The 17,536-nt window shown below is 36.6% G+C and overlaps 1 protein-coding gene across 1 annotated transcript; it reads left to right on the forward strand.

Annotated features, from left to right (window-relative positions):
• Nucleotides 1-9,970: 9,970 nt before the first annotated feature.
• LOC131037414 (uncharacterized) lies at nucleotides 9,971-14,775 on the forward strand. Its single transcript, XM_057969563.2, has 4 exons — nucleotides 9,971-10,402; nucleotides 10,533-11,583; nucleotides 12,221-12,302; nucleotides 14,098-14,775. The coding sequence occupies exons 2-4, from the start codon at nucleotides 10,697-10,699 to the stop codon at nucleotides 14,335-14,337; spliced, it is 1,209 nt and encodes a 402-aa protein (XP_057825546.2). The 5' UTR covers nucleotides 9,971-10,402; nucleotides 10,533-10,696; the 3' UTR covers nucleotides 14,338-14,775.
• Nucleotides 14,776-17,536: the final 2,761 nt, after the last annotated feature.

Genomic DNA, 17,536 nt, shown 5'->3' on the forward strand with positions numbered 1-17,536 from the left:
TAGCATTTTCTCCACTGATCTCGAGGCACATTGAATCCAACCAAATCTGATTGGATCACAACTCAAAGATGTCTACCTGCACATATCCGCCATTTTCGTGCCTTCCAGAACATGCCTTCCTATTTCAAAAACCTACAATCAATTTGTCGGCACACCCCTTGGTTAATCACCATTAATGGCACGATGAATTGCCTCAACAACTCTGATCTACATCTAGACAATCTGCATCGATCAGTGTACACCATGGATGTGGTCAGATCCGTCATGTCTTGATCTACAACCCCTCTGCAATCATCCCTCGAGTTTCATAATCACCATTAATTCTGGACCAGCTGCCAACTACCTCATCGATACTCTGCACCAACCTGTGCAAGTTCACCACTTCACCTCTACATGGCATCACTATCGGTATCCACCTTGGCACACTCCTCTATCGGTTCACCTTAGTCATCGACCACCCACATAACCGGTACACACATACCAGTTCACTGACCCTATCGACACAAATCACATTGCCGGTTATCCTTCCTACCATCACCTTTTCTATCCTGCTGGTGTGACCCTTATGTCTTCTCTTCACCACTCTTCCGGTGAAACACCTTCCATGAATATGTTTATTTGTCGGCACCATAGCAACTACTGACAACTCTCCTTATCCTTCAGTTTTCTGCATTCCACTTTATCGGGTGAGAACCTTATCTTCCTTGTCTCTTCTCTGATGTTTTACTGGTTGAAATAACATTTCAACTATCACCAATGCAAATACTGGTAGAAGTGTTTGCTAGTGGACAACATACTTTCCTTCTTGTCAGTGAGACACATTGATGACACCAAGTCATCAGACTCCAACTATTCTGCATCAACCTTCCTTTAGCATCCCGATATCACTATGTATATTCCTGCAGACACACTAGCATCCTTCTTCATCAAACTAGCTCTCCTCTCAACTAGTTTGTTAAGATGACAAACACACCATCTCAACATCTCATTCTTCCTTCAATTTCCCGGTAGCACACCTTGTTTTCACTTGCTTATCCAATGTGCATTTCTGATCTCATGCTCTGGAGGTTTCCTCATCTTCCACTTGTACTTCCGGTCTCTGCATTCAATCACTTGTCTATCTCAGGGAATAATTCTGCCAGTACAAGTGTGACATTATCGAGGAGAGGATACATCTTCAAAATGACATATGTCCCAGTGGTTTTCCATATGTCATCCTGCACACAGAGGCAACATACATTGTCAACCCATCACCTAGCTTGTGATAGCTTTTTCATCCAGTGGGAGTCCTGCTAGTTAACCTTATACTAAGAATCTGGTGACCTACTCATACATCACATCCAGTGTTGATGTGATTCAAATAACATTCCATTTCTTCATCACAGTCAACAACCCATCATGTAGTCTCTTCATTTTGGTTGTATGCAACACCATATCAACAACCCTTTTACTAAGTGGTCACTTTACTGCACCTCTAGCATACTGGTACACACTGGTTTCTTCCTTCTGCATGAAGATGGTCACCCAGTTGTCACCAATGACAACACATCAACTCTTCTCCCATACTGGTCCATCTTCTATTCCAGGTGACATCAAACTCTTATGCCAACAACCTCTTGTTCACTAGTTGACATCAATGTCAGTGATACCAGTAACATCCTATACCGGTTGACATCAATGACAACACAATGCCAACATGGGATTGGAAATCTCTTGAGGATATTCATAAAGAGAGTTATCAATCACCATAATTTCCTTATGAGTGGTAAGAGTGTTGAGAGATGTAGAGGATGATTTAATTGAGATGAGGTTATCATCGCTACTAAATATAGCATTCACATTGAGGAATAGTCTTTTAGATGCTTTGGTGGGATTTGAAGTATTATATCCAAGTCCAAATGAAGCTTCACATATGTTATTTTATATAGGAGCCTTAATACCTTGTTCATTTGCGCCACAACCATTGCCATTATATGCACTTTTAGCTAGGATGTGAAAACCTAGACCATGAAGGGATGCCATATCAAATAGAGACGGTGGATCCTCATAGGTCTCAATGCCATAATTAGATGAATAAGAAGAAGATTGTGAATGCTTGTTTGAATTAGAAGCAACCACAAAATTGTTACTTAGTGTTTTAGACAAAGTGGGTTGTTTTTTAGTTTCCACCATATCATCTTCCTTTTTAGTCTTAGGCTCTCTTGGAGGGACTTTATATTCTCCTACAAAGGTAGGTGTAAAATCTAAGGTCCCCCAAACGTCTTCCAAGAGCACTTGTTCTGGTGAAAACAAATATTTAGGAGGAGATGGTGTTTCAATTTGAATGGAAGAAGAATCAGGAGTACTTGAAGAAGTATGAGTACTTGGAGATGTAGGAGTATTTGAAGAATGATTAGAAGTAGTGGAACAAGAAGATGAGGTTTGCAATGGAGCTTGCAAATTGGTATCAGCAAACAAAGTATACATCTGATTGTTATAACTGAATTTGATGCTATGATGAAGAGTAGAAGGGACAATCTACATACTATGAAGCCAAGGTCATCCTAATAGAAAATTGTAGGTGAGCTTATTGGTCATGACATGAATAATTTTAGGTAAAATAACAAGTCCCGCCTTAATAGGCAAGGTTATAGTACCTAAAGATTGTTTAGCAATATTTTCAAAGTCATGAATAGTAAGAGAATCGAGTTGAATAGAAGAAGGATCCACCTTAAAATTATGCAATAAGTTCATGCTACAAATATTAAGGCCCAATCCACTGTCCAATAAGGTTCTTCTTATAGCATTACCATTGATAAGAAAAACAATCATAAGATGATCATATTGGTGTTGAATCTCATGGGAGGGTAATTCATCTTGTGTGAACACAATTTGAGCTTTAGATTATTTCATAGGATTAATCAGGGAAGCCATGTTATTAGGTGTCACTACATGTGGGACATCTAAGTTATTTAAAGCATCTTGTAACATCCCATGATGCATGGATGAAGTTTGAATTAAATCCCAAAGAGATATCTTGGTAGGAGCATCTTTAAGTCGTTCAATAAGATCATACTCCTTACCAAGACTTTGTGATATACGAGGTGCTGGTGGAAGAATAGGTTGAGAAGTAGCCATTGAAGAAGGGATAACTAGAGGAGTATTAGGTTGCCTATTTTTTCTTGTATTATATGTGTGGGCAACTGAATTGTAACTCTCTTCGGTTATTTTTTTAGCATACTCATAGGGACTCTTAGTGGGATATCCTCCTTGCACACTAATAATTAGATCATTAGGAGTGCAAAGGGGATCATTATTATAACCACCTTGAACCACAAAAAGAGGCTTGTTAAGAGATTGGGAATTTGGAGAAGGACTAGCACCTTGAACTGTGAAGAGGGGTTTACTAGGTGTTTCATAACCATTCACATGTATCATATTGATTGAAGGTGGTTTAGGAACATGTAAAGAAGGTCTTGTAGAGATAAAATCATGAGGTGGTTCATAAAGAGGATTATCATCCTTAAACATTTCTTCATGAATAGGTTGTTCTTTGGATTGGATGAAAGGGAGATCCTCATAAAAGGGAGTATTAAGGATATCAAGCCCTTGTGACCTAATATCATTCTCTTGCTCCAAAGTATCCTTACAAGGGGTGTATATTTTAGGAGAAGGATCAACATTATTCATATGATGGGGATTATTCATAGAATTGTTGATAATATCTTCTTGCATCAATTTATTATCATGGATAGGTTAAATTCTGGGAGATGGACTAGGAGTGGGCATTAATACTTCATCCCTAGAGGGAAGGTTATTGAAAGAAGGCATAATGTGACTAAGAAAGGTAGCTATATCTTCTTCCCCTATCACTAAAGGATCCATATGGGGGGGTACGGTCTAGGAGAAGGATCAACATTATTCTTCAAAGGTTCATCCTTGAGAGGAAGATATTTGAGAGAAATGTTAACAATCTCTTTTTGAACTAGGGTATCCTCATGAGTAGAGCCAATTTGGGGAGGGGAAGTGTTATTAAGGGATTGATCAATCATATCACTCTCTTTTACCATAATATCATTTTATTTCACCAAGGTGCTCTCATCGAGGAGAAACAAATTAAGAGAACAATTAACATCATCATCCAATGGTTCATCCCAAATAGGGAGATCATTAGGAGGAGTGTTAAAAACATCTTCTTTCATAATGATGTCCTTATGGGTAGGGTCAATTTTGGGAGAGAGAATAACACTATTTATTAATGCTTCATCTTTAGGAGGGAGAGCATTAATAAAGGTGTTATTGAAATCATCATATTGCCTCAAAATGTCCTTAATAGGCTCATTAGGAAGGGGGTGAAGTGTTACAACAAGGTCTAAGAAACTATTATGATGCAAGGACAAGTCGGCCAAAGCCCAATGTAAGTAAAATGGGGTTCGGGGCAGCACACCCCAAAAAAATTTTGGCATGAAAATATTTGAAAATGTCCTTTTTTTTAACAAAATGTAATGAAAGACTCAATGAAAGAAAAGAAAGTAAAATAAATGTCTAAGCAATGAAGAAGTTATGTGCTTAACTAAGTGCAGACATAAAAGTGCATGAGCTACATGTTTAAGAAATGAACACACAATGCATATGGCAATATTTTTTAGATTTTTATGTTTTTGATAGAAAAGAAATGTGCAATAATAAGATCTAACAAAAAAATGTAGATCTAAGAAGGTTGGATTCACGTCGGGTTCACTAAAATGTGATGGATGAAAATGGAACCAAGCAAAATAAGACCTAATCCCACTCTCATATGCACATTAGAATATGAAAGAGCCTAAGGAGATGATTCACTTTGACTACTTCTTGCAAGAGAGAGAGAGTCAAGGAATATCTTTATGGTTTCTACTCCTTTGCTACTATGAAGAGGAGATGTGCCAAATGCAATGAAATGATCAACTATGCTAGGAGATGAGCAAAGATGTAGATATAAACTGAAAACACTAAAATTTACAAATCTACAACTGAGAGATTGAGTATAGAGTAGGAAAAGGAACTCAAAGGTGTGCCTATCATTGAAATTTGAGGTTGACTGAGCAAGACCAAGGCACCACGCCCTGGTCTCTGATACTGTAGAGAGTTGTACTCCCAGAAATTGTTGTTTGAGAGTTTGCACTATTGAATTGCCACAAAAAATTGCAAAACATAGAGGACCAAGGTGGCACACCCAGGTCATGGACCAGGACACCACACCCTGGTCTCAAAAAATTGAGATCTACCTTTGAGAATAGGTTTGCACCTATGTGTTTCATTAGTTCTGAAGATCATGCTTTTGTCAGATTCCTATGCCTGCACCTGCAACTTGAAAACTAGTGTCTGGGTGGCTATATGGGGTTTTGCCTTAGTCAAACCTCTTGCTTTGGTGATTTATACCTCTACAAATAACCAATAATATACTGAAAATGTGTGTGCAAGAACCTTGTGTGTATGCAAGATCCTAAATGAACAAGAAAGTAAATCTAGAGTTCTACCCTATGCTTGGAGACTAAACCCTAAATGAGTGCAAATGTAAATGTAAATGCTTCAAATAAAAAAAGCAACAATGGATATAAAGCATAAATATAAATTTAAAAATAAGTGTTATGAAACTCATACAAAGATATGAAAATAACATGAAACCATACCAAACCCTAAGGTAGAGGTACAAGCCAATCAATAGTCAATGATCTCCTACTATTCTTTAATATATTCAAAGCTTCAGTTGATGATGAAAATGGTTGATGTAGAATTGATAGATGCTTGATTTTGTGATTGAAGACTTCACATAAAACTGCACTTTCACTTCATAAGAGGCTCCTTCAATGTTGCTAGATGGATCCTTCAAATGAGGAAAGGAAAGGCTATATGTATGAAACCCTAACTTTTTTTTTGAACATAGGCCGACCTAGAATCAATATAATTTTGCAATCCTTTGGATTTAAACATAAAAATACTACCAAAACATGCTCCCAAAATTTGGGGAGAAAAAGTAGGGCCCATGAGGCATCATCCTAGTCTAAGCAACTTTTTCCCAAATTTTTAGGGAAGCAAGGTATCATGATTCTAAAGTCAATTCTAGAAGGATGCAGTGATTCAAGGTCTTTAGGTATGCGAAATCGGGCCTTGAAGGTTGAAATATGACATAATTAGGGCTTTTGATAAATTAATTAATTGAGAGAATAAAATAAAAAGGGGCACACAATAAAAATTCCTATATCAATTGAATAAATACATAAGGCTATTAGTACCATAAACAATGATAAGGCCCTTGGTCTAGATGGGCTACCCATTGAGTTTTACAAAGAAGCTAAATATTGGATTAACATTGATTTGTTGCAGATGTATAAGGAAGCTCTGCTAAAGGGATCTTTAGGTGCTGAGATCAAAAAGGGGGTGATTAAATTTCTCCCAAAGGAAGGGAACAAGTCCCTTATTAAGAATTGGAGGCTCATTACCTTACTTAATGTCTCCTATAAGATTTTGGCTAAGATTATTGCAATAAGACTGGTGGATATCTTACAAGTTTTGTTAGTAATACTCAAACAAGATTCATTAAAGGGAGGTACATCCTAGAGAACCTCATCACAAGTTAGGAGGCCATGAATTGGGCAAAGTTAACTGACTAGAATATTGCTATGTTCCTCATTGACTTTGAAAGACATATGATCGAATTGAGTGGTGTTTTCTTATTATGATGCTAGAAGCATTTCCAGGTTCCCAAATGAATTTGTCAAATGGTTTGTGTGCTCCTTAAATACACCTCTGCTCAAGTGGAGGTTAATGGATCTCATACTCAACTCATCAAGATGGAAAGATCTATCAGACAAGAATGCCCTCTTTCTCTTGCCCTATTTGTTATTGTGGAAGATTCTATATTCTACCTATTTTGAGAATCCACCCACTCTCCAAGGGTTAGGGGTATCACCCTACCCAATAAAGTGGATCTTAGCAATATCTAGTTTGCTAATGATACAATCTTCTTTCTAAATCTAGATGAAGACAATATGGACTCACTGATGATAAAGCTCAATATATTTTGTGAAGCCTCTAGGGCTAAAATGTCTACAACCAAATCCACTCTTTTAGGTTGGAATGATACCCCCTCCTTTGTCTTAGTAAGTATAAATATCAGTGGGGTGGTCCTTTTAAACAAGTGAGATATCTGGGCATTCCCTTTGCTATTAGCCCTTTCCTAAAAGAGATGTGGCTATGGATTAAATGAAAAAAACTAGAGTGCAAACTGAACAAATGGAATAGACAGTATCTGTCACTAGCAGGCAGAATTCAGGTCTGTTAGAAAATTCTTTCCTTATAGCTTATACTATACATATTTTTGGATGTTTAGTAATTATCAAATTAATGATATTCAAAAATCTATCAAAAACTTTCTTTGGTCGGATGGAAGAGGTAACATGAAGTGACACTTAGTTAAATGGAATTGGTGTTGTCTTAGTAAAAAGTTGGGTGGAATAGGATTGAAGGATCTCAAGTTGCAAGGAATTGCCTTAGTAGCTAGGTGGATATTCCACGCTCTGGAAGGTGAGGAATCATGTAAGGTTCTTATTAGGAATAACATTAATCATGTTGTCTCAAAGCAGGCCAAGTCTTGGAAAATGCTCCCCTTTAGTGATCTTATCGTTGGTAACTTCCCAATCTCGTTGGCTAGATCTAATGTGTTCAGGTTATATGGAAGGAATGGGAATTCAGTAGACACCTTGAACTACTAATAATAGGATCATCAGTAGTAATAATTCTGTTTGTGGAGAGAGGTCTATTTGGTGGAACTTGTTCCATAAGGATAGACCGCTTGCTCTAATTCAGGGTTGCTCTACCAAGAGATGGTCTCGTAAAGGCATTTTTTATTTTAATGATATCATTACTAATGACAATTTGAGTTATTGGTTTGAACATAGTCATAAGTATCAATTTCCCCCTTCCAACTAGAGGACATATACTATGTTGAGGGAGGTCTGTCTCAGTCTTCATCTCCCCAAGCCTCGTGAGGTGATTTCAAACAGGTTCAGATCACAAATGGGTGGATGACTCTCCACTCATGAATACCCAAGCTAAAATGGTTTATGATGCTTTATCTTCTAACTCAAATCTGATTATTCATATTAACTATGTATGGCATTTGAATTACAACAGTAATGATTGACAGGAAACCTTCACCCAACTTTGGGATAGTAACATCTCGCCTAAAAAGAAAGGCTTCAAATGGCTATCTAATTTGCATAGGCTTCCTATTAAGAATAATCAAAATGATATTGATGTTTGTAATATCTATAGGATTGCTGACAGTACTATGCATATATTCTTTGATTGCATTTTTGCTAAGGAAATTTGGAATATGTTTGGGATTAATTTTGCTAATTGTTTCACTCATCATGATGTGTGTGGTTACATTAAAGGCATTAAAAAAGATAGTAATCTTTTTTGGTCTCTGTTATGTGGTGAAATTCTTTGGACTATTCGGAAATTTAGGAATGAGGAAAGGTATCAAAGAAAGGATAGGTTGCTTACTGAATCTCTAAGGAGACTCATTTTTCTTACTATTGATTTGTAGGTTTCCATAGTGATGAGACTTGCAGTAAAGAAAAGATTTATAGAAGATGGAACCACAAGAGTCTATCCATCCGAGCTCTCTCATGGCTACACCTGGTCCAAATTCAATGTCGAAAGGTCCCCTTTTGTCAATGCATAAGAGGCTTTTATGCACGAGATCAACGAGGGCAAGAAGATTGAACGACACTATCAGGCTAGTTAGCAAAAGCGAGAGTAATTCCATGGAACAAGACAACTATTTGGAGGAAGACCCTCTCAGATGGACCTCCTCGATTGAGCATTGAAGTCTTTTTGTATATCATGTTTTGAGTATATAGGATATATTGTATATCAGGGTTTGACCGAATGTATACCAAATTAGATGTATAGGCCCAATTTTGCATATAGTGGTTGGGGTAAGAAATTATATGAGTTAGTCCCATACAATGATGGCTATTTTTTGTAGCAGCTAGGTGAGGTCTAATAATCAGACCATATTTTGAATAGTGTAATTGATCCTTTTCCTTATATTTAATACTTTAAAAAAAAAAAAAAAAAACTAACTTAAAACTTAATTTTAAAAAATATTTGTTAGTATGTTCTTGGTCCATTGGCAAAGTTGAATGGTTCTCAATGAGTCCACATGGAGAGTCTTGTTGAGTGCAAGGTCTTGATATCATAGGGGATGAAGTCGGGATCGTGCTCCAAATGACTTTGGCTAATCTTTTTCTCTTTGTGCTCAGATGTCAATAACTAAATGATTATATGAGTTTGATAGAAGAAGAAGAAGAAGAAGATGAAGAAGAAGAAGAAGTAGACAATTTTAACGTCCATGAGGCTAAGGATAGCCTATGGGATAGCCTGCCCAATCAAATCAACTTCTGCAAATCAATTATTTTCCTATGCAAGTTGATGATGAGCACTTTCAACTTCTGAATATACTCCTCGTTTAATAAATTATACCATGAGCTAGCGGTTAAGATATTAACAAACTTATCCCTATTGTCCTTGAAGGCATCACACTCTAAAATAAAATGCTTTCAATTTCCACTTTTCCAAAGGTGCAAAAACTTTTTCATTTGATATTTTGTTGCATCCAAGCCTTCTTTCTTTTGCACAATATATCATTGAAGACAACCTTAAGCCATCTACATCCTTTCATTTGCTCCGTCCATTCTAAATAGCTATTGAAATATACCTAATAAATATGTAATATAATAATGATACTGTTTGTCCCCTCCCCACTTTGTGCCCCTTCCCCCCGGAAAGAAACAAAACTCCAGAAAAGTTTGAACAAGGAGGACTACAAAATGAAGGTATACTGCTGCATGGGACCCAGCTGTTAGAGCTACATATAACAATTCTGGAGAAATGCTGATGGATTCGTACTTTTAGGGTGGGCCACATGCCTTTTCAATTGCAGAAATCTATGTATGAGACGCCAGAGCGTAAGCGCAGGGTGGAGGGTGGAACTTGAAAGCAACTGTCATATTATATTCTCTTTTCCAAGATAAACAGTTTGGAAATGAGCACGCTGCAACACAGGCATGTGGTAGTCCACCAAATACAGGCTAAATGACAAGATTTCTATGCAAACAATTGCATAGATTTTCAGATTTTTAACTCAACATTGGGACCAGAGTTGACCCATAGCTGAGGAGATATACCCATTGAATATTTAACCTTCAGGTGCTCAACCCAAGAAAACGGCACCAGTTAACACTACAAGCCATACTCAGCTATGGTTTTGGTTCTGCATTCTGTAATTGCAATGCATGCAGTTATCGAGTTTCGAAAATTCCCTGTACAATGAGACCGTTGGATTCAGTTGATTTTGGTATTTACAGTTAATTGGGTAAGTCATCATTGCCGAGGCCATTCAGGCATTATTAATATTATATTTAGTAATAGAGTCATTTTTAGGAATTTGCTACTGAAATGAGGATGTGGGTGTTATCATAGCTTAACTACATTGTATGTTTCAGATTTTAATGAACGGAAAAAAGATGTTATGATTCCTCGACCATTCAGAGCTCGGTTTTATATGAAGGAAAAAGGCCCTGGTATGTGAGGGCTGTGGAAATATCCACAAGTGTTAAAAGATTAGAGCTGGCAAAGGAAGGGCACTTGTGTAAGCTTTGGTGAAGCAATGGGATCCCTTGAACATCAGCATGGACATGATAATGATAATGGCAAGAACAATGGTTGTAATAGCTTTGAGTTTCCCAAGGGCAGTGGGGGTGGCGGTGGAAGTGGGGATAGGTCATTTCACCCCAGGCCAGTTCTAGGGCCGCTTTCCAAGCCAGCCCCTTCCAAATGGGATGATGCCCAGAAATGGTTGGTCAGTCTGTCTGCAGGTGGAAGAGGAGATCATGGTTATGTCAAGAGTAAATCCAAGGCCTCTCGTGTACCCAGAAATGTTAGCTTTCGCTCTCTGTATGGCAAGACCTCTGTATCCAAGCCTTCAGAACCCTTGTTTGGCAATTGCAGTATTCCTCCACCTGTAGATGAAGAAGTGGGCTTTAATCAGGATGAGGGAGAGACCAAGAAGATAGATTGTGAAAATGAAAAGACATCAGAGCGGACTGATAGGCCCGTTGCAGATCCAGTCAATGAGCATACCAATGTATCCTACATTCCACCAGCTTCAACTGTGAGATCAGTTTCCATGAGGGACATGGGAACGGAAATGACTCCTATTGCCAGCCAAGAGCCCTCAAGAACAGGAACACCACTCAGAGCTACAACACCTTCTATTAGGAGTCCTGTTACTTCCAGGCCATCTACTCCGGGAAGGTCTGCAGCAGAAATTTATGAGCCAGGGCTGACAGATCATGGCAAGACCAGAAGAGAAATAATGGCTTTGGGTGCACAGTTAGGGAAGTCAAATATCATAGCATGGGCCAGCAAAGAGGAAGAAGAGCAGGATGCTTCTAAATCACTCAACACTAATGGTATGCAACGGGTGAACATAAATGTTTATGACGCCCGGGCTGCAGAATGGGAGCAGGCAGAACGTGCTGAATACATGGCCAGGTAATTTTCTTATAAGTCCTTGCTTCCAGGTTTATATAGATCTTAGAATCCATGCAATCTCCCTGTAAGAAGATAGTCTCAATACATAAAAACATTTTCCTGAGAATGGAACTTCTTGAAAAATTGTACCTCTAAAGTTATTTAGAGCACTTGCAAAATAGATATGTAAATTCGAGATTTCATGCTAGAAACTGACTTCTTGATGCCATATATTCACCATCTCCTTTATGCATCTACATCTGTGCAATGCATTACAGAGGTTTAAAGATGCACGATTTAACAGAATTGTAGACCGTTGGTTGCAGTCTGGGATGTTGATGTAAACTGTTTGGGGTGAGACTAAATATTTTCGACCTCGTACATATGGATTAAACAGCATGCCTAAGTGTAGTGCTTGCCTTATCTATGATTTTAGTGAAAAAAATTAAAATCTTACGTTTACTTTATGAAATGTACATGATCATAACGGCGAAAAGGGATTTTTGTGTAGTGCTTAAATTGGTGTTAATTCAGCCATAGGTTCTATGTTTTCTGCATGACCAAGATATGGCCTCAAGGAAAACAGAGCTCTTTGAAAATAGTTTTGGTTATATAATGCAATGTTTGGATTTAATGGATTCAGTTTCTCTCTTTCCAGGTATAAGCGTGAAGAAGTTAAAATAGAAGCCTGGGAAAATACTCAAAAAATGAAAGCAGAAGCTGAATCAGGGAGAATAGAGGTATAGCATTATCTTGCGTTGAACAATCTTTTGTGTATAGGTGAAAATTATCTTAGTTATTTCCTAGTTATCGGGGAAAACTTTGAATGTATGACGCATCATACAAGGTATAAGAATGATTATACATGTCAAGGTAATTGGCTTCAATATATGGATTTCTTGGCAACTTTTGAACGGTAAATGAGTACTACTTAGATATAAGTATATTCCAGAAGATGGATTTATAAGCTTTATTCTTGATTTTTCTCACTTTTATAATCCAGGCATTTTCTATTCCCACTGAAATGCTTAGAAGTTGCAGTAGAGCTTCTGTATCATTTTTCTTTCTGATTTCTAGATTGAAATAAAATGAAATTAAACTTTTTAATGACATCTATCAGACCAGGCAGTCTATGTGATCCAAGAGTTGAACTGTTCGGTAACTAGTAAAAACACCTACTATCGAACCACAACCCCCATTTCTGACTGTCGGCTATTTCTTTGCTGATCATGATCCTTCTGCTATGGATTTTGATCAAGTACTGTCATCTTCGTTATTCATTCTTTCTTGAACAAAGCTGTTCAAGACTATACTTTTAGGGTTTAGGGTTTAGGGTTTAAGAGTATTAGCATAATTGATTCTATTGTCCTCATAAACCATACATTCCATGATTGTATGTATGATTACTTTCTCGGACTATCATTTCCTCAAATTTTGTCATGCTGTGAAATTGGTTGTTTAGCCTTCAGGCCTTTAGAAGTATTTCATGGACATTTTGCACAACATAATTCCTGTCCCCACTTGTCCACATCCTACATGAAGCTCCAGTTTATCAAGTATCTGATAAGACCGTTCAACGTTTTTAGTTCCACAACATCACACCTTAATAAAAAATCGATCTAGAGTTTTTCAGTAATGTTTTGATTTTTAATGTTGGATAAGTATTATACACTTTCCATGTTTAATAATCCAGATGGGTCAACTTCATTGCTTATATGAAAATTGATTCTGAAAAATACATTAAAATTTGTGTGTTGTTTTAGGTTTTTCTATTTTCATCCATGTTCAAAACATTCATATTTTATCTTTTGCATGATTGCATGCAATGTGTAAAGCCACTTTCAACATGTCTATTTATAAAATTATATCTACACATGTTTAAGGGTGAAGGAAGAGAGATTCATTGTTGTATTGGACAACCTTTGAGTTTTTGTAATAGTAAATCTTTTATTGTCCAAAGTTTTTTACTTGAATTTTCTCAGATAAAAATATTGCATATTATCTTTACATTCTGTTTTTTTAATTGTTATTACAGATTGTAAACACACTACTTCTATTAAACATATTTATCAGACTTCTTTTTCTTTCCATTTTAAAACAATTTATCTGAATTCTCAAAATTTATCAGACAAAATGCCTAACATATTTAGAGAAGTGACATTAGTTAGTAATGTTAATTGAAATTTGAAACTGATATTTATTTCAAATTAACTCTTTATACACTTACGGATATTCTTATATTTGACAAATGCATGCCCTTGCACTTGTCTTTGACTCACTATCTTGTGAAACTCTTATATGTGTGCATAGTTAAGCCAATGTTTGGTGGTTCCTTTTGCTCCTATTTGGTAGGAGTAATATTTTTTCACCTGTATGACTTTTTCTAGTAATGATATGGTTTATCATTGGCAATATCAGCAATTACTTAGGATTCAAGTTTTATTTATGAACTCATATTTATAGAAACTAACCTAAATTTTATGATTCTGAATCACTTTCATACCTGATATTGCCACCATATCAATGTATATGCAGGTCAAAGTTGAAAGAATGAAATGTCATGCTCACAAAAGACTAATGAAGAAGTTGGCAAAAGTGCGGCGCAAAGCTGAAGAGAAACGTTTAGCTGCAGAAGCCAAGGCAGCTAAAGAGGCTGTCAAAATAGCAGAACGAGCTAATTCCATTCGTCAAACTGGACATATTCCTTCCTCTTTCTTTACTTGTAAATTCATCTCTTGTAATTCCTCTGCCATGCTTTATGACTGCTGTCCCTAGTTCACCCTGTCTCTGATATCAGATTTTATATGTTCGTATCAGTTCCCTCATCCTCATTATTTGCTTTCTACAACGCTCCTTTATCCTATTTGTGGAGGATATTTCCTATAATTCTCTTTGAAGGATGTGTTCACATTTCTCTTTGAAGCCATGCATGCTTTAAGGAGTAGGTCATAATAGGTTTGAATACAGGGGGCTAGTGTTGTTCCTTCACCTTGCTGAAAAATATCCAAAGCAAATGGGAATAGAATCCCGTTGTGGGCTTTCACAGGGGGAGGTCTCCATACACCAGATTGGTGTCTTGCTTGGCGTTGACCTCAAAAACTAGCACTACCATTATCTGTATAATCAATTCTCTCTATGTGCATATCATGGGCATGGGTCTTAGAGGCCTGACATGTGTACATTGCATCAATAAGTATTTATGCTCTTACCTTATCTATTTGTTGTAGTATTATCTTTCTATTCTAATTCATTCTTATACTCTTATAGTCCATCTCTTGTATTATCTTTCTATTCAGATTCATTTCTATGCCAATTGTCCATTTGCTGGTGTTTTGGTTCTCAAGACTCAAAAGTTGGAGGCAGAGTTTAAATTTGATGGTCGATCTTGTCAAGTAAATTTTTCATGATGGTTATTTATTCATATTTGTCTTTTAAATATGAAGGCATATTTTATTGTAAACAAAATTATATATAAACTAAATTTATATATCAAAATAAATTAACTATATATATGTATATCAAAAACCATCATATAAAAAGAAACAGTTACTAGTAATCTGACTAAAGCTGGGGTTGCATTTGCTGCATGATACTGAGGTAAAACAGAATGGCATGTTAAACTGGAATATGTATCAATTTAAAAATTAAGGAAAAGGATCTCGGTCTGTTGTATCTCATAATTGATGCAATTTATACATAGCATTTTGCCCAAGCAACATACTTTCTGATGCAATTTGTAATGGCATGTTAAACTAGAATATATATCAACTTAAAAATAAAGAAAAAGGATCTGGGTCTGCTGTATCCCATAAATGATGCAATTTATACACAACATTTTGCCCAAGGAACATACTTTCTCATTTTTGATCGTGTGGACTTTTAAGTTGTGAACATACTTTCTATAGTTAGCTTATACATTGATGCAAGGAGAAATGTGTGGATTTTGTATTTGTGATATTCTTGTTAGAATTTTGCAAAAGCCACTGTGTAGACTTACAAGCAGTGTATATGCAGAGTGACAGAGCTTGTATCGTTGCATATAGAGTTGCAACATTTGCAAACTGTCGGTCCATGAAAGATTAACTAGATTTGTTATGTGCTTCCATCCCTTTCCAGATTGGTTAGTTCTGGGATGAAGTCTTGGGGCTTAGGGTCTGGGGGCTTTATCTTTCTTTTCAACATGCAAAAATGACGTGGGTGTAGAAAACTTGCATGGAAATTCCTTGATCTTGTGTTGGGGCTTATGATCTTAAGTTGTGAAGCCAAAATATACGATCAAATGATGGAGACTTTTTTTGACTAATCAGGGCGTCGATCAAGGAGGCAGTGGCCATTGTAAAAACATATGAATTAGAGAAGGCCGATGAAGCGACTGAAGAAGGTACGGAGATTTAGTAAGTCGATGATTGGGCTAAGGCAACAATAAAATTAGCACAAAAACTTCTTTGATTGAGCCCTTTCCGTAAATGGTATACATGATGTACGGATTGAATGTTAATCAAGACTGGCGAAGTAAGGACCCACCTGCTACGTCCTGCAAGTGGACCTAGTTGATCCCATTGATTCAGGGCCTTACAATAATTTATAGGGGAGAGGATTTGGTTATTGAGTAGTTTTAATAGGGAGATGGTCCACCAGGGTCAACTGTCTGGCTATGGAGTCAGTAGAATGCTTCTGATGTGACCATTTTGTGTTTTTCATTAAATCATGTTTTTCATCAAAATGATTTATTATAGGGGAAGAGCACCACTAGTTGAGCTTGTATCAATTGTTGTGAGGGTTGTTGATACCTTTTGTTCCAAAAATTGAACAAATAAAACCTATTGTTTGAAACATAAAATATCATTTTTTGTTAGGAAATGTACCAATAGTCATTAGGAAATGTACCAATAGTTGTTAGGAAATGTACTAATATTGTAAAAAGTAACTAATCAGGGGATGCCATATCAGCTGCACAACTATTAGGGCCTCTTTTGCACGTCTATTGGTCTCACTTTTTTTTGGGGCTGTTTTGGACACCTTGGCAAAAAACATGTTGATGTGGTGCTGAAAGTTTAGTTTTAAGTAGGGGACTTGCCAAGTAAGCTACTGTAAAAAATTGGGAGTGATTTGAAATTTCCACGTAGGATTTTAAAAAGTGCAAAGTCAGGGTGCTCAACTACTGGTGCTCTTCCCCTACGTGGCCTGCTTTTGAACAATTGTATTGTATTTTTAAACTTAATAAATAATTTTGGATAACACAATGGTAAGGGACAATCAATTGGCAGCATAGCTAGTTCTAGGAAGCTGCATTGCTAGCTCTTAGTTCCTAGTGGACATAAGAGTTGACCACAATAGAATCTTTAATGGAACATTTAAACAATCATAGTATATTCAACTAATTCTCAAGTAGTACTTGAATGTCAATCAAAGATTGGCGAAGTAAGGATCCACATGTGATGTCTTGCAAGTGGACCTAGTTGATCTCATTGATTTAGGGTCTTGAGATAATTTATAGGGGAGAGCATATGGATTTGAGCATTTTTAACAGGGAGACAGTCCAACGAGATCTTATAGTGGGCAAGAACATCACATTTAATAAATCATTTTGAAAAACACAAAATGGTCACATCAAGCATTATGTTGGTTGCATAACCAATTCCGAGCAAGAACAAGCTATGCAGCTAGTAGAATGCTCTGATGTGACCATTTTGTGTTTTTCAAAATGATTTATTAAATGTGATGTGTTTTTGAATAAGTGTATTGTATTTTCAAACTTATTTAATAAATCATTTTGAAAAACACAAAATGGTCATATTAGGGCAATTTGTTGACTACATAGCCAGTTTCGTAGTGGACATAAGAGTTGACCACAATGGAATCTTTAACGAAACATTTAATTAATCATAGTATATACAACTTCTTTTCGAGAACTACTTGAATGCAGACCAAACAATGTTCACAATATATTTGTTTTATAACTAGTTTTTATTTG

This window comes from Cryptomeria japonica, chromosome 6 (assembly GCF_030272615.1).
Source record: "Cryptomeria japonica chromosome 6, Sugi_1.0, whole genome shotgun sequence".
NCBI classification, from domain to species: Eukaryota; Viridiplantae; Streptophyta; class Pinopsida; order Cupressales; family Cupressaceae; genus Cryptomeria; species Cryptomeria japonica.